General features: G+C 44.5%; 1 protein-coding gene across 1 annotated transcript in view; it reads right to left on the bottom strand.

Annotated features, from left to right (window-relative positions):
- Window positions 1-662: 662 nt before the first annotated feature.
- NDUFA10 (NADH:ubiquinone oxidoreductase subunit A10) overlaps window positions 663-17,226 on the bottom strand; it is a gene marked incomplete at its 5' end in the record, with an annotated part of 41,152 nt that continues 24,588 nt past the window's right edge. The window contains 2 exons of the mRNA XM_079539172.1: window positions 663-1,120; window positions 13,708-13,816. Coding sequence (XP_079395298.1) covers window positions 1,052-1,120; window positions 13,708-13,816 — 178 coding nt within the window. The 3' untranslated portion in view covers window positions 663-1,051. The remainder of the gene's footprint in view (window positions 1,121-13,707; window positions 13,817-17,226) is intronic.

Here is a 17,226-nt window from a genome sequence, read left to right on the forward strand (position 1 = left end):
GGTGAGAAGAGAGACTTTTGTACCCCACGGTTCATGTATTTCAGCACCCAACTGATCCCCCACGGCTCTCATTAAAGGGCTCTTTCCATCCTAGTTTTGGCCCACAGGTTAGACCTGGTTGCTTAATTCAAAGGCACTGCCCCGAAGGCCAGGATGCCTGACGGTGCTTCCATCCGGTGACTGAAGTGCTCAGGCAGCCCTTTGCTGGAAGCACAGAATTTCTGAGGACCAAATCCGGACAGCAGTGCTTGAACCAATGCCAAGGTGCCTCATTTGTGTGACTAACTAATACCAAATGAATCATAGATTTAAAAAGAAAGAACTTGGATTTTCAGGGACTTACAAATGTAATAATTACTTCTGTCTTTTATATCCCACGAACATTTTGATCTATGGTTTCCATTCAAGGGAAGAAGCTGTGAGAACAACTGCTGGCAATTATTTGCAGTTTTTGTTTGTTTTACTTTCAAGCACAGATATTTTGCTCTTCGCATCACGAAAACTTTCTGCCTTCTCTCAAAAACCTCTCCCTGTGCTTTGTTGCTTTGATACTGATGTCTGGTAAGAGGCTTTCAGAACATGATGTGAGTGCATTATTTAAGCAGGTGCTCTCTTCTAATGAAGCAAATAAAACACCACGCATGACAGAGCAAGAAATTAACTTCGTGAGAACCAGGAGGATACAGGTTTAATTTCTCTTCGTTCAGGAAAACAACAATAATTCTGTATAATAGCATGCCACAGTCTTGATGAAGAAGTTCAGCACCGATCTTAAGTCTGCTCCTGTAACACCACTTTTCTATTACACACAGACTATCAAGCATCCAAAGAGAAAGCACCCTGAATTCAGCAGGGAAGAACAAACCAGAACGAGGCGATTTGCATTTGCCTTCCAGGAGTCTATTCTCTTATGCTGTAGCTGGAAGATGATTTACCCAGCCTTTCCTTTGTGCTACACAGAATTGATGCAGAGCAGACACTCTGAACTCAGCTTCTTCTCCACTCAAGTGCTGTGGTTGATCACTGCTAGGGCTCCCGAGCGAGGCAGATTTCATTTCAGCCAGATCCATTTGTCACCAACTTCAGCATTGTAGCCCTTCTGATAATTGCGACCAGGAAGCTAGAGAAAACAGAAAGTTTAATCAGGCATTTTGTTACTGTTTACCGAAGTTTTTAGATTCTCTACGAAGCGACCTGTGTTATCTGCAAAAAGAAATATACCTTTTTTTGCAAAATTAGGACTGGTACTCGTAGAAAAATGAATTCCTTCAGAGAAAAATAGAGAATACACACAGAAAATTCTATTTCAATACCGTATATAAACACATTTATATGTAAACTAAGCCAATTTCTCACCAACAGAAAAGCACATTCCATCTGGATTCACCCATTTCTACCACTGTATGCCATTCCTCATTTTAATCAGAGATGACCCCTCTAATCTTGGTGCACAGTAGAAGAATGGTATAAGTCAGTAGAATCTCATGCCAGAACAGACACACACTATTAAATGCATAAGTTTCACGCATGAAATTCTGAGCTAATTACTACATTTAAATTAAACCATTCAAATGAAATTGCATATTTAGCCTTCAAGAGCTGAACCTAACTTCACTAAAGCAGAATGCAATCTCTGCCCATCTCCACCAGCACGCCAGACACCACTACTTGCTGGAAAAACTGAAGTTTCTCGACACCCCACCAATGCAAATTTCACAGGTATCCTGGGAGCAAAGCAACAACCTTCACTTGCAACCTCAGAACCACACTGAGCTTCAAGCAGCAGCTCTTCCACACAGACCCTCCAGGTTTCTGGGAGCTGACTGCTGCAGACTTGCTGGGTAGCACGACTGACCCTTCTGTGCCACTGGTTCCCAGCCCAGGGCTCATGGAAACATTGATTCTGCAGTCTCATTACTTCTTCTCTGACCCATTGCTATACACAAGATGCCACATAAGAGAGGTGATGGTAGTTAGTTAGAACGTGGAAAAACTGTGGGACTCAAACTGGTCATAAATGGTATGGAATAAAGTCTTTAGTTTCAGCTGGGATGGAATTGTTTCCTTCAGAGTGCCTGGTAAGATGCTGCATTTTGGTTCTAGGAGAAAAGCGATGTGGATTACACACTGATATTTACAGTTGCCTGCTAAGCAGTGCTGTACAGAGCCAAGGCCATTTGTAGTGAAGGGCTCATGTTGCTGGGAGGGAACAGAGTTAGTACAGCCGACATAAACTGGCCAAAGGGACATTCCATACCACATGACATCATGAAGAAGGAGTTCTGAATGGATGGGAGTTCATCTCTCTCAGTTATGCTGCTCAGGGGCTAGGTGGGCATCAGCTGGGGGTAGTGAGCAACTGCTTGTGCATCACTTTTAGATACGTTCGTATAATTACCATTTTCCTTTTCTCTATCTTAGTCAAAGGTTTTCATCTCAGCCCACAAGTTCTACTTTTTCTACAATTTTTTTTCCCTCTGATTCTCTCCCCCATCCCACTGTGAAAGGAGGGAGCAAGCAAACAACTGCGTGGTGCTGAGCCACCAGCCGGGTTAAACCACAACAATGGCACTGGGCTGGGGACCCTCAGAGTCAGCCGTGTTGTTGGATGGCACGTCAGGAATTATGGATGGTTTCACAGGTCTCTGGAGACACATTATGCAAGAGCTCAGGCCAAATAAACCAAGAAACACGTTGCAGAAGGAAAGGCTGAATGGGCTGGAGCATCTGGGATATCAGATGTGCTAGGAAAGCTGGAGGGTCTGCATCCTCACCAGGGAGGGAAAGCAAGCTGTAATAAGGACAAGTCTAAATGGAGATGCATTAGGCCTAGCACTGCCAGCCAGGCAAGGGAAAGGACTGTTCCACTCTGCATTGCCTGGTATGGTGGGGTGAGGAGAAGGCTGTGCCCCAGAGGGCGGTGGGCACAGAGCAGCTCCCAGGGCAGTGGGGACAGCCCCGAGCTGCTGGAGCTCAGGGAGCACTGGTACACCAACTTCAGCCATAGGGGCTGGGTTTGGGAGGTGCTGCGTGGGGCTGTGGTTGGACTGGGTGACCCTTGTGGGTCCCTTCCAACTCAGGATAGTCCACGGTTCTATGACAGTAGCCCACACGGGTTCTTGGCATGCAGGAGTTCAAGGAGTAGCATCCAGGCTTAGAGCTGAAGAACAGCAGCTCTGGGCATGGAAGGACATGGGAGACTTAAGAACACAGTCCATGCCTGGAGACTCAGCAGGTCAGCTAACAGACACACCTGCAGCCAAAGCACGGCATGGGATTTGGCAGGAAGAGGAGAGGCACAGCCCTCAGACCACGCATGGGCAGCACCACAAGTGCTAAGTCATTCTACCTTCAGCCTTAAACATTTGGGGAAAGAGGCTGTTTAGGTAGCAGCCATTTTAAGAGATTACTAACACAGCATGCAGGACTGTGAGAGAGAGCCTGCCAATACAGCAAAGCAGCACACGTGCTCTGTGCAGCTAGGAGAGCGCAGGCTGCACCAGCAGGTCAGCAGAACCATCTCTTAGCAACTCGTTTTGCTAAAGCAAGGCAAAATTTTAGTGTAGCTGCTGCCTGAATAAACGTGAACCAGGCTCTGTACCCACTAGGTAACTAAGCCACAGGATAACACAACTCCCAGCAAAAGGATCAATACCTTACGCTGGGCAACTACTAAAGTGAGTGATCCCACACGCAAAAGAGATGCAGGTATAATAATAAAAAATGAACAAAATAATAAGCAAAATAACATATCAGCCACACTCTTTACAATTAATTAAGCACAGATTGTCCACCCAGCTCCACACGAAACCTGGTTCCACACAGGACCCTTGGCATGTCCTAGTGATCTTTCCTTTCAAAGAAACTGGGCAAGCATCCTGCTTAAGAGAGCTGTCTTGATGAAATCTATGCTCAGGCCATGATAACAGCTACTTAATCCAAGCTGAAGCCTCTTTTAAGGAAGGTGGAGGCATCTTTTTTTTTTCTTTATTTATTTTAGGGTCAGAACAGACTTCTTTCTACAAAGCATCAAGCTAACTGAAGACTTCTACTTCCTTCATAAGACATCCTCCACCCTGCCCTGTCACAAGCCATTACAAGTCATTCTTCATCAGTTTTTCCAGGGTATTTCATTTCAACTTGTCTTTAATGTCTTGTCTAAACGTCAGAAGAAACCATGCTGTCCTGTTAAGAGTTACTCCTGCTGAGCAAAGAGGAGATGTGAGATGGAAATAAATGATTACTATCCCTGCCCTACAAATTTACAGTGGTGAGTTAGGCAGGGCATAAGACCTGCTGTGACCAGCCTGTGTCTATTAATTCTAGCACAAAAACATCTCTCCCTGGTCCTCTCTGGGCAGCACATAATTGGCCCTCTGATACCTAAGAGATTCCCAGATAACAAGATTATTAAAGCAACAGGAGCTCTCTGGGAACATACAGGGCTTTACAGTTCCATTCCTGGGGAAACCTCCCCTATTAAAACAACACAATATCAATCCCAGCAGAATTCAAATTCATTGTCCAAAACAAATTCCACATGTGCCTTTGGTTAAAGACATGCAAAACATCAAAGCAATTTTTATAATAAGTATTCATCCATACTCCATCATTCACAGTGGGCCTTGGCAAAAGCAGCTGAGTTTCAGGGTATGTTGAGGGGCCTTCCAAACAGCCAGGAAACTGCATATAAACGAATTTCCTTTTACCTAGCAAGCAGAATCATGTGAGTTTATGTTCTGTGCAATATCTATCTTAGATGCAAGCAACAGAGACGACTTTTGAGGAAGAGCCCTTGAAAGCTCACATCTTTCAGAACCATCCACTGTAAAGCTGCACAACATGGTACAAGGCCGGTCTACTCAGCATTTGGAGAAACTCTGCAACGGGAGTTGTTCCCGTTCTCATGGTGCTCTGCCTGCCCTCCACCTCCTCCTAGAAGAAGCATTTGCTCAGGGCACGAGGAGCCTGTATCAACACAAAGGAAAAGCATCAGCGACCGCGCACAGGGTGGCTGAATGGACCAGACAGCTCGATATCAAGAGAAGGGAGGGAGCCTAGAGTACTCATCATCATACCACCTCTCTGCTGTGCAGCCCCAACCCTCTCTGCAGCTTGCTGTAACATTCCACAAGCCCAGTCACCTCCCTCACCCAGTGAGAAGCTATGCACTCCTTTTGGCTGGCTTATTTTCAGTGACTCAATGAGTTCCTTCGGCCAAATGCATACCCGACAGCTGCAAAGAGAAGTGGTGGGAGGCAAACATGGAGATGCAGGGAAGCTGTAGGATGTGCTCCTTTTGGGGCCAGCTGTTTGAATTTGAAATTGGCTACGCTGAGACTCCACCCTGCATCCTTAGCTTTCCGCCAGCTGAAGCTCCCAGCCTGCTGGCTGCTGAGCCAATACAAGGGCAGGGATGGGAACAAGCAGCCAGCACCAAAGCTGCCACTATGGCAGACAGAAAAAGTGATGGCTGGAAAAAGAGGTGACTGAAGGGAGGCAGGACACAGCTCCATGAAACTCACCTGTAGCTGTGAGAACAGAAAGAGGAGTTGAATATTTGACTACTACTTCCAGTACAAGATACAGGTGCCAGTAAACAAAGCTGATGGCTAGATGGATCCCTTGCTGAAGGACACTAAAAATTCAGTCTCTCAATGGGAGATCAAGTGAATACTTGGAAGAGACTTTCATTTACCACGACTTGAAATTAAGTGTAAGTTTCCTAGTTGAACTTGCAGCAATGCCACATCACTGTCAAGTGGCTGGCACACTCTAAGGACTGTTCCACGCTCTCTACCTTCAAATAAAACTTTAAGACTAAAGAAAAAGTACAACTTAATCAACGTGTTAATAACAGCAACAAGTAGCTGTAGAGGTATGCATGACCTCTACCAAACATTTCCAAGGATATAAGAGTAGCAGCACTTAGGGTGAGACAAATCCCACCCAACCCTTTCCTGGCATCATCAGCACAGACCTACAGAGCACACGTCTGCCCAATACCAAGTGTCAGAATACAGACAGTAACAACCTTTCCCCTGAAAAGTAGGAAAGGCCATGTAGTTACCACTACCTGGGAGCAGATGCCCCTCCAGAGTGACCCAGCAGCTTCAGGAGGTTGAATGCCAGCTCCTGCAGGAACACTGCTGGATAGTGGATTTTTTCACTGCAAGAAAATGGAGGAGACTGAGAATCAAGCTCTGGTCTGCTGTGATACACTGCAGAACCTGGAGCTGGCAGCAGGGATTAGCTCAAGAAGTATGCTATAAAAACCACTGTATGAAGAAAGGAACTAATGAAATAAGCTCTACCCAGCAAAGGTAGAACCGGCTCAGAGGAATCAAACTGCTCAACTTTAAAAGAACATCAGTAAAAAGATGAAAACAAGATCATCTCATCAGTTAAATTAAGAACTCTGCCACAGAAGTGCCTGTCAAAGCTATAAATGTGATGAAAAGCCCTATAAAGTGGTATATGCTGCAGAGTAGCAGCAAACAGTTTTAGCCAGCTGTTTGCTATATGCCGCAGCCACGGCAAATAAAATCATTTCAAACCAGACGTGTACAGGTAGAGCTCTGGAGAGTTTCAACAGCCTGAAAAGGTCTACATCCATAAGCTTAGAATCTGTCTTCTTTTCCAACACTCCATGAGCAAGAAAGAATCACCACTCTCTTCCCTTCTGCCTATAAACATGCATTCATGAGGTGCACAGTTTGATTTCCACAGGACTGGAAAAGACAGACATTTGCCTACAGCTTGGCTCCTACCATCCTTTCCTTAGTGCTGTGAGCATTCACTATAGCCTGAGTAAGACAGCTCTCAAAAGCTTTAGTGGATTGAGGTTAGAACAGACACAATTTAGTGAAATTGTTCAGTGGTTCCTGCCCTTCATTCATTCATTTAAAAACAACCAAAAACCAACACGTAACTCTCAAAAAAAACAAAACAAAACAAAAAACCAACAACAAAAAACAGAGAAATCATTAGAGATCCAAGGGAAAGATAAGTGTCCATAAGGAGGACATGGCTTATTTCTTTAAAGCCAAAGCATTTTCACTTCAAACCAGATAGCTGAGTATCAGCAGGAATCCAATCTGTAGAAAGGAATTTGTGACTTGCAATTCGAGCAACTACAAACACCATAAACAATCTAATGTGTATCTCCAGCTCTGCTTTTGCAAGACAGCCAAGAGTAAATAAGCAACAGGGCACGGCTAAATATTTTACTGCAGTCATTTTCCAGTGTCAACTTGCAACAGTACTCCACACTGTGTGTACTCCACACTGGCAGAATACTTTGTTTTTCCTTAGGAAAGGGCATGTTAAGAACACCAATTACTCACCTCATAGTGCAGGGTCCACTGTCTACCGTTGGAAAAAGCAACTGAATTCGAGTCACAAAGACTTAGCTAAGTGTAGATTCATTTTTTTAACTGGGCAGGCACAGTGCAAAAAGCTCCTTACAACAGGACTGCCAACAGAGCTCTGGTTGGAACTAGATGATCTTTAAGGTCCCGTCCACCCCATTCTGTGACCCTGAGTGAAAGCAGCTCTTTGGTCACCATTGGTACATTAAAACCCCCTGGAGTGCTTCTCACTAGAAGGGTGCTATCAGGAGAAAAGGAAGATGGCATACTACAGCTCAACAACTCAAATTCACATATCTTCACGCTTTAAGACCCGTGGAGATGTTACCCCAAGGAGCTGGAGCAATGCAGGGATGGGAGGGAGGTTGAGAAGCAGAGCCAAGCACCTTCAGTACACACATGCCAAAGCCATTTCCTGATTTAGAGCATGATATTCAGTACAAGAAACCAAGCAGAAACCAGCCAATGTGGGGCTTCCTTCAAAGTTCCCTGGGAGATGCAGAAGAATGGAAGCAGTTCAGCTGAAACTTCTTCCTCCATTCCTCCATCAACCAAATATCTTTTTTTCCCAACTATTTTTTCATGTGCTGTTTTTTTTTTTGTTTGCTTGCTCTTAATGTCTTAACAGAGGTTTACCTTGGACACCGCGTTCCTATTATGTTACAGGACAGGAGGGTTTCAGAGGGTAAGGTTGTGCTGCTTCCCAAGAAACTTTCCTTTCACAAGACTCAATGTTAGAGTGCCAAGTTTAAAGCAGATTATTTTAATAGCAGTGGGACGTTACTTGCCTTTTGGATTCAGATAGGCACCCGGTGCTTGGGACAGCATGGCATGTAAAGCAAAACCAGAGATCTGACAGTCCCAAGGGGCTCAAAGTCCTCCTCCCCTCCATATTTGGGATGGTTATCTCTGCCTGTTGCCCATGCTATCCTTGAAGGTAAGCAGGGAGGAAAAGCTGCATAGTTCCAAGGCAGAAGAGGGGCTATTCAAACTTCTCACGCTTCCCATGCACATTTAAGGTTGATGAGAACAGAGGAGGACCAGTGAGAAGGAAACAGGAGCAGATCGTGCGCCTATTTCCTACCTTTTCCCAAAAAACCTTCAGAAACAACTTCATTAACCTTCATTTTTAGCAGTTCCTCAGGTTCCTGTAGTCCTACAGCTATCTAGCTAGGCAACATCTTCCTTTATTTTAGAAATGGCTAAAAATATTTTTGCAGAGATAAAGCAGCAAAAATAAATTGAGCTTTTCCTAATTTATTGCGTGCCTGTTTTCATCCCCTCCTGAATCCAAAAGCAGATAGGGCTGGGCATTACAACTGTCAAACAACTCCATAAAAATGAGAAATGGAACAGGAGTCCTTGGTCTAAAAAACAAAAAGTTTGGCAAGACAAGAGAAAAGAAAAATGGCAGGAGAGGAAAAACAGAAGATTGTTACCATGGCATCCATCTTTGATAGGATTACAAACATAGAAAAAAGAAGACAAAAAAGAAGACAGAATATCTTAAACTCCTTAATTCTGCAAAGGCAAGACTACCATGGAAGCCAACTCTTGTTACCTAAGTAAACTGTGAATAGCTACAGGATTCTGGAAAAAACCAAAACCATAACTTCTGTGAAGTTCTACTTATTCACACAGAGCAGATTATGTATATGTGTGCCTATGCACATGTAAAGTGACTAATTGCTGCAACAAGCCTGTGTAAAATCCAAGGCCAAAGGCCAAGGTGTGTAGCACCCCACAAGAGCTATCTCCACAGTAAAGCTCACTGCACTGCTTTCACACAATATGGAGCTGCACTGACTAGACAAACACAATGTGAGGAGTGTAGCGGATGGAGGGATAGCTGAAGGATCAATACTTTTGTCTCTGCTTTCCTCACACACTGCGAGAGTGCAAATTTCATCTCATGACAGAAAGGGACATCGCACAGTTTGGTTTGGAAGAGAACAGGAATGATCAAGGCAAGAAATCACCGGATGGATGCTGAAGGGATCCCCAGGATCAGCAAACAGGCACTGCACGGTGGGGAAAAGCAGTATGTGGGTAAAGAGAGAGGAGCAGAGGGTTCACCAATTCAGTACAGGAGCAAGAGGATGCCTCAGATGGGAAGCTGACGACTAACAGTGTTCTAAGCAAGCCTTACGCACACGCACTCACTGGAGCCCGAACTCATATTGTGATAGAAAGCATCTTTGAAGGTAGTTCAAGAGTGTGGAATAAATTCTTCAAAGAATTCTTCATAAACTGCCTGCTCCAAGGGTAAGGCACACATCCCTGACTTTCTTCCAGTTGCATCACTCCAGCTAACAAAAGATAAAAAACATTCTGATAAAAGATCTGCTTTATTACAAAAGGAACTTCTAGGTGCATGGACCTGTCTTGTGGTGAGAGAGTTTATGTGCCCAAGCATTTGTTCATTTTCTTTAGTATTCACACCCACACATGCACTTAAAGAATCCCAGCAAGCTAGAAAGAGGATGCAATACTCCCACTGCACGTTCTTACCCCCTGGAGGGAGGATGGAAAAAAAACAACAAAAACCCTCGAGTGCTGGATGCAAGCTGTGTTTTATAGCATTCTGCTGAAAATAGCCCTGTTCTCCAGGATTTCTTAGATCACTCTTTAAAAACATTGGGGCAAGGCACTGGACAAATAGAGGAAAGGGACTGCACAAACCAGGGTTGGAGCCAGTGGGCTAACATGCATGCCTTTAATTAGAAATGATGACATGGGAAAGAAGATTAGATATTAAATACTTAACTTTCCTGTTATAGCAAAAAATTCTCCACTCTGATATGTAAGTGAACACCAGCAAGCCCTCGACTCCAAACTCTTGTCCATAAGCAGCAGCCTCATTAATTTATTTCACTGTCTTTTCAAATACAAAGATTGGGTAAAAGAAATATTGATAATTTCCCTGCAATCTGCAATGTAACCGTTATTGTAAAGTTCTGCAGCTTCGTTTTCAGAGGTAAAAAAGTAGGTGACAGTTTGACTATGAAGCTCAGACAGCTGCACTTTTATATAGACAGCAAAGAGCATGCACCTAAACAAATCCTCTTTTCACCATCCCTAGGAGACTGAGGCAGGACCTGCCGACACGATTTGGGAGCATGAAGTACAAAAGTACATTATTTAAATGCACTGATTCCATTACACAGAATCATTTGGTTTTGTCTTCTCTGCAAACACATCTGCCTATGTGCTCCAGCTTCACATGGCGCACACGGAGCTTGGAGCACTGTCTGTGGTTCTGTGCACGGCTGGAAGAAAGTGCAGAGATACAGCAGTTGTGGAAAAATAAAAATAAAAAACCATAGCATTCAAGCCTTTACTAGTCTGACAGTTCCTAAAATAATGTTGCTTCACTTAAGAATGAACATGCTTATCTCTGATCTACATACCCTGACTAAAAGGTTACTTTTCCTGTGCCAGAAAAGCATCTTTAGAAGTTTATGAATGCCTGAACAGAACGTCTGAGCCCTGCCAGATGACTCCACAGTAAGAGGAAGAGGCAGAAAGCCACCTCCTCACATACAAAAAAGAACATTTACAGAAGAAATTAAGAGGATGTACATAAAAAGCAATCCTATGGTGTTCAGAGCTGTATGTGGTTACCTCGCGATTTTGAGGAAAGGAAAATGTACTCAAATCTCATTCCCTGAGAAGTGCTTCCTCCTCCTCCTCAGTTGCTTGTGACTAATTAATATTTTGAACAAAACCCAGCTTCTGCCTGGAATTTGAAAATCCCTGAAAACCACTGTTATTAGGCAGCATGAACTGTGTGCACGCAGCTCTGAAAAGCACAGCACTTAGTTGCCTATTTGTATGAGCAGGGATGTATAGCTAGTTACAGGACTGCCGAGGAAGAAAAATCCCCTGCACAAATCATTGTGTTTATCTGGTAAACATCATTACTCTAACTTTAAAAGCACGCATTTCCCACAAGGAAAAGTTCAAGTTCTGTAATTACACCATAATTAAGCCTTTATTTACAAGTCACGTGAGCCTAAAATCTTTATCTGTCTTCAAACGCAAGAGTGGTAGCAGAGATGCAACCATCTGTGCACAGACACGGGCAAGGCGAGGCTTTATGAGCTGAGATTCCCTCCCATCAGACCCAGCAAACTCATAGCCAAGACTTGTGTCTACAGTTCATCTGCTTCTCCTGTCTGTGCTGCTTGGTGTCGTGCTGCATTACCTCTGAATGCAAGCAAGCAGAAACTCACAACTTCGCCTGCTAAGCAAAGTTGGAGGAAAAATGCAGCTCCTAGGTTTCAGCACAAATAATTGGATTCTCAGAACATTAAACAGCACGTGGGGTTGGCCCTGTGCTCACCTTTCTAGTAGCTTAGGTGAATGCTTCACATCTTTTCCACTGTGCACGTTCCCCGTGCCTGAGGGCTTACAAGAGTTTAAGTATCCAGAAGAGAAAAAAATAAATAGTAGTCGGCACTGTCTGGATTTAACAGAACGCTTTGTGAATCACACATGACTCCTCTTTATTCCAAATGACATTATCACTTTCCATACTACTTCCCTGAATCAGGGCCTAAAAGCACGCCTGCAGATGGGAGATTTTATTTTGGCAATGTTTTTTGCAATGAAAAGCTCAGGCTCCTGCTGTCAACTAACTGGCATCGAGCAGAGCAATCCAAAATCCCAGCTTTGTTCCCCAGGTACTCACATACCTACTCCTAAGCACCCCTTTGCTGCAAGGGAAGTGACTTTTCCCCGAAGGCAGCTATCTGAGGAGGCAGGACATTCCCAGTTTCATGCCAACACAGAGAGGAATGTGCTGCCGTACAGCTGGAGGGAAAAAAAAGGCTTTCAGAAGTAGCCCCCCTGCTTTCCAGCACACAGCTCTGAGGTCCTAGCTGTGTGTCAGGCAGCCTCAGCAACTCCCAGCTCCTCTGCTAGGTGACATTTCAGCCAAAAAAGCCTATCATCTATGGGAAGAAAGGCACCATCAGCACAGATGGATGTTGCGTGCTGGCAACAAGGCATGCAGTAGGCCATTCTGAACTATGTGCTGCACACACATAGACATCTCTTGGAGTGAAGGACTTCACAAACTCTTAGACTGAGCCTGAAGCTTGGGGTTCAAAACGTCACACTAAAAAGCACAAAACTGGTAGCTCAGATGAACCACAGTAGCTAAAGCAGCTTTTTGCTGCTTTAACCCTTATTGTTAACCCCCATTACAAGGTGAAAGGAATAAATCTCAAACGAGGCAGCACAGCATGAACACAGAGCCTCTCCACTGCACAATTAACTGAGGAGGAACAAATTCTGCTAACAGTTGTTTCAGAAGTCCCTATGAATATTCGAGAAGAAAACGCTGCTAGTTCAGCTTCCAAATGAGCCCACAGAACAGTTTTAATTCTATTAAGAGATTGTATACAAGCACAACCAGAAAAATGACAAAGCGCAAATCACGATTTGCATGGTTAGAAACAACTCATACAGATACTCCTTTCCTTTTGTGATTTCTAGGGAAATAAACAAAAACCCAGCAACCACAGAAGATTTCAACGCAACTTGAAAATGAACCATCACCTGCAACTTCTGTTTGTCCAATCATCATTACTTAATTGCCATCAGGGCCACAATTGCTCTGATGAGAATTCACAACACCTGGCCCTTAGGAGAATGCTGCGTGGTAGGGCAGGACCCCATGCCAGCTGAACAACAATAACCGATAAGACAAAGTGCTAAGTCAATTGGAAGCCATTGTCTGCAGAATCAGAAAGGCGAGCAGCTAATTAAAACATTGTGTGGGAGCCTGCATGAGGTGTATGAGAGTGCTGGGCCACAACAGGCTTTGGATGTGTGCCCGCTTACAGAAACAAACTATTTAAAGCAACAACAGTTCTGAGATCCAATGTAATGTTCCTACCTCCTCAGCCCACTTCAGAAAAACACCCCCTCCTCAAGGGTTTTATAAGCAGCCTTCTTTAGTCGCCATGGGTTTCCAATTTTCTGGTTTGACTCAAAGGATTATTTTAGATTTCAGAGGTCAGAGACTAATCAGGGCAGGAGAAACAAAGACAAAGGAAAACCACTTATCCTTTAGTCCACATCTAAAGATCAAAAAAGAAAATCAGCTTACGAAACAAGCCATTTGTTTCATTATTCCTCTTATGTAGAAGCTAGACTTCAAAAAAGGTGGGGACCCAGGCAAAATCCAGAACTCGCTCTTTGAAACGTGCATCTGTGTACGTGAGATTAACACCCAGGCTGTGCACAGGACAGTGGTGAATGCACTCACACTTTTGCAGGGACTGTCGTTTGGCTGTTGGACAGGTGCTCCCTTTCCAGGGTTACTCACCGATCGAAATTCGTAATAGATTTTATCGTACTCAGCGCCTCCAATTGTGATTTCTGGAATGAACCGAGGGATAGCTACAGGATCCAGCACTCCGTCTTTGTCCTGAACACTGAGGGGCAACAAGGATAAGAAAAATACTGTTAGTCCAGATTCTGCAACAACAGTTCTGAGTTTGACCGAATATTAAAGAACTGTTTCGCTGTTGAGCAGTTCTCTGACAGCTTTTCCCTCTTTTCAGCATACGATGTACACGTAGCCCCGTCCCTCCTTGCCCCCAGCTTGTTTCTGCTCCACCTTCTTCCTTTTCCAGTTCCTCCCCAAGGTTTTACCTTCCCCAGAGAGGCTCTGCCATGCCTGGGAACCTCCTCTTAGACACCTCTTTTTGCCTTCATACCTGAACAAGGTAAAAATGCTGGTGCTACAAAAGTCCACCAGCTACAGTAACTTCATTTAATTACCTTTCCTGTTCCATTTGCTTTCACAAATGAATCCTCACAAGGATTATCAGAAGATAGCACTTTTCTTCCTAAAGTTTTCATTTTAAAGGGCACTGAGACAAACAGATGTTTGGAAGCAGGCAGTATCCCCAGCATCCCACCTGGGAGCAATCAGGGGAAGTTTCCTGCAGCAGCCGGTAGGACAGTTAGTGACAAAGGGTGCAAACAGCAGGATCCCCAAAAAATCTACAGCACCCAGAGCCAGCACTTCCGAATATCCCAAATTTTAAGCGTCTGAGAAACTGCTAGAAAGCCACCTTCTGCATGCTGCTATTAATTTGCAGATCAACAGTGCCACCTATGTGCATCTGGGGAAAAACACATCTGCTGTCCTCTACTGCAAGCCATGACCAAGTTCTGAATTTGAGAGCTATTCAAATAATTGTGTTGTTAGTCTCTGGTAAACTGCATTTCCTGACAGGCACAAATGAAACATATGCCCCGAGGTAATGTGAAACTAACTGCCCTCTAGCATTTTTTCCCCTAAATTGCAAAGCTTAGCAACTCACCTCACAGTTTCAAATAGTAAATGAGACTGCTGACACTGTGAGCTATTCTGCTGCAGACCAGTCAGTAAGGAAACACAGGAATTCAGTAAGAGATGAAGAGAAAAAAGGACAAATGCCTATTTACAGGGCCAACACCAAGGATATTCCCTACAAACTATTCTAGCATCTACACAAATATTAAGTCAAGTATTTTCTAACCGGCTGGGCAAACAAAAGCAGAAGCATCTCATATTTATTCCGAAGCCTGTGGATGACACACTGTGACCATAAGCACTCTGGAGATCTGTGGCTCTGCACTGTAAGACACAAAAAGTCAAATGGCAAATCCAGTGAGGTTCACGTTGCGTTTAAGTCATCCCTTTGCACAGTGCAGATGTCGAACTGCACCTACCAGGGACAGCTTTCTGACAGAAACAAGTAGCAGGAGCATTCAGCTGAAGAAGAAAACCAAAGCTGACAAACCCCATGGCATTCAACACGCTGAAACCTAGGAGGAAGAGCCCTTGTTTGCTTCCTCACTAGTACAAAGAAAGCTGTTCTCATGACGTGTGAACACCGGCCCTCCCACGGTCTCCTCCAATCCTTTCCACTCCAGAAGATCTTGGATAACTGAGGATGGAAAAGCTCGCCCAGAGCTGCAATCCGATTATGGTTTTATTTTTGAGTCCTGGTATATTTAGAGCAGAGTACCTTTGCACCAGCTATGTCTCAGGCCCACGGTTAAGTAAACAAAAAAGAATAGGTAGCAGCCCTTCAGCTATCAACTCTTCACTCCTTAGGAACAGTCCACCCTCCAGCCGTGCCTGAGATCAGTACTGATGTCATGTGCTTTCACTGTGCAGAGAGCACAGACAAGTAGCAAAGAAGACACTGAGCTAAGCATTGAAGAGGACTACTTGCAGGCACTGTTTAAATACTTAGCTCAGCCTTATCAGCACATCCTGTGGAATACCCACTTATTTACTGGTGAATAAACATTTCCATGCCTTTTCCCCACACAAATATCCTATAGAAATATGAGAATCAGCATCCTGCCAAACACCAGCAGATGTTCTGGACCTGACAAGCCTGTAGGAGAATGCAGATAAAGTCTGTCCAGGCATATGTAAAACATAATTTGACAGGGGAACAAAGCAAGTCCAGCAGTCAACCAGCCTGCAGACTAATCTATTCCCTCAGGAACCTCAGCCAAATAGGAACTGCCCTTTACAATCACCAGGCACAATTTATTTTAGTTGGTGACCTAGACAGAAAACCTGCTGCTCTTACCAATCCTTTGCTCTTGGTACTGCTGCTTCCAAAGGAAATGCTGTACAACAGAAAACACAGGCAAACCTGTCGCTGCCAAAGATGGCTTCTCCAGGTTCATCTCTGCTTTATACCTTCAGAAATACTTTGGCATACTAAATAAAAGCACCACCCAAAGACACCTGCCACAACAACGTCTGTAACCACAAAACCACATCTGCTTGCCAGAACTAATTCACTGCTCAGCAGGAAGCATTTACAAGCACCTATTAAGTTCCCTGAGCTTTCTCTCCCCCCCAGTACAAAAGCACCACTGTTTATTGTTGTCAGGCACTTAACCATATCTTCTCAAAGCATAATGCAGTAACACAGCTACCAAAGTGCACTTTACCTACTCATGACATTGCAGCTGTCACCGTGAGCATGCAAGTGACTGCACAGTGCTAACACCACAGGAACACCGGATTTCAGCTCACCATTACAATGGTCCAGAATCCTATTAGCTAGAGTTCTTCCCATGGCTACACTGCAATCACACGTGCAGCTATGCTATAGCTTCTCCAGAAGCCTCTACATACACCTACTTTGCACACCCTGTGGCACTGAGGAGCCAGGATGGATACAAACCTGCCTCTTTTCCGAGCAGGAAGTTCTGTTTCCTTTAAAGGCAGCTCACAATAAGGACACACACATTTTTCAGGCCGCTGGCAGAACCCTGATGGCACACAAGCATCAAGTGATGGCAAGTGACACAATACTCAGAAAACCATACCTTGTATACCTAAAAGCATCCTATGGCCTACAAGGCATAAAGCCAGCAACATAAAACATCCCAAGCTAAGTTCTCTGCTTATGTATGGAACTTGAGAAATGGCAGATGGATGCTAGCGGGAAAGAAAAAAGGCTCTCCTGAACACACCTTGGTATCAGCTTCAAATCTGAGACACAGTAACTGCTTGGGGACAATGTGAGTGAGCAGGTGGCATTCCTTCCTCTGCTCTCATGCCTGTATTACCCCAGACCTTCCACAGCAGTGGGTAGGGCACAGCACATGGGAGTGAGCCAGCAGGTGCATAGTGTGCTCACAGCTTAGCCCATGCTTGTGAGAGCAGGGGAAAGGAGCAGCACTCCTGACTCATGCCATAGGCACACAGGCTGTGTGGGAGAGATGGCCACATGGGTACCTGCATCCAGCTCCAACTGCACTGACCTCCTCTGCTGATGAGCTCACACAGCAGGCACACAGCACAGCAACAGGTTATGTC

The sequence above is a fragment of the Tetrao urogallus genome, assembly GCF_951394365.1.
Source record: "Tetrao urogallus genome assembly, chromosome: 8".
Taxonomy (NCBI): Eukaryota; Metazoa; Chordata; class Aves; order Galliformes; family Phasianidae; genus Tetrao; species Tetrao urogallus.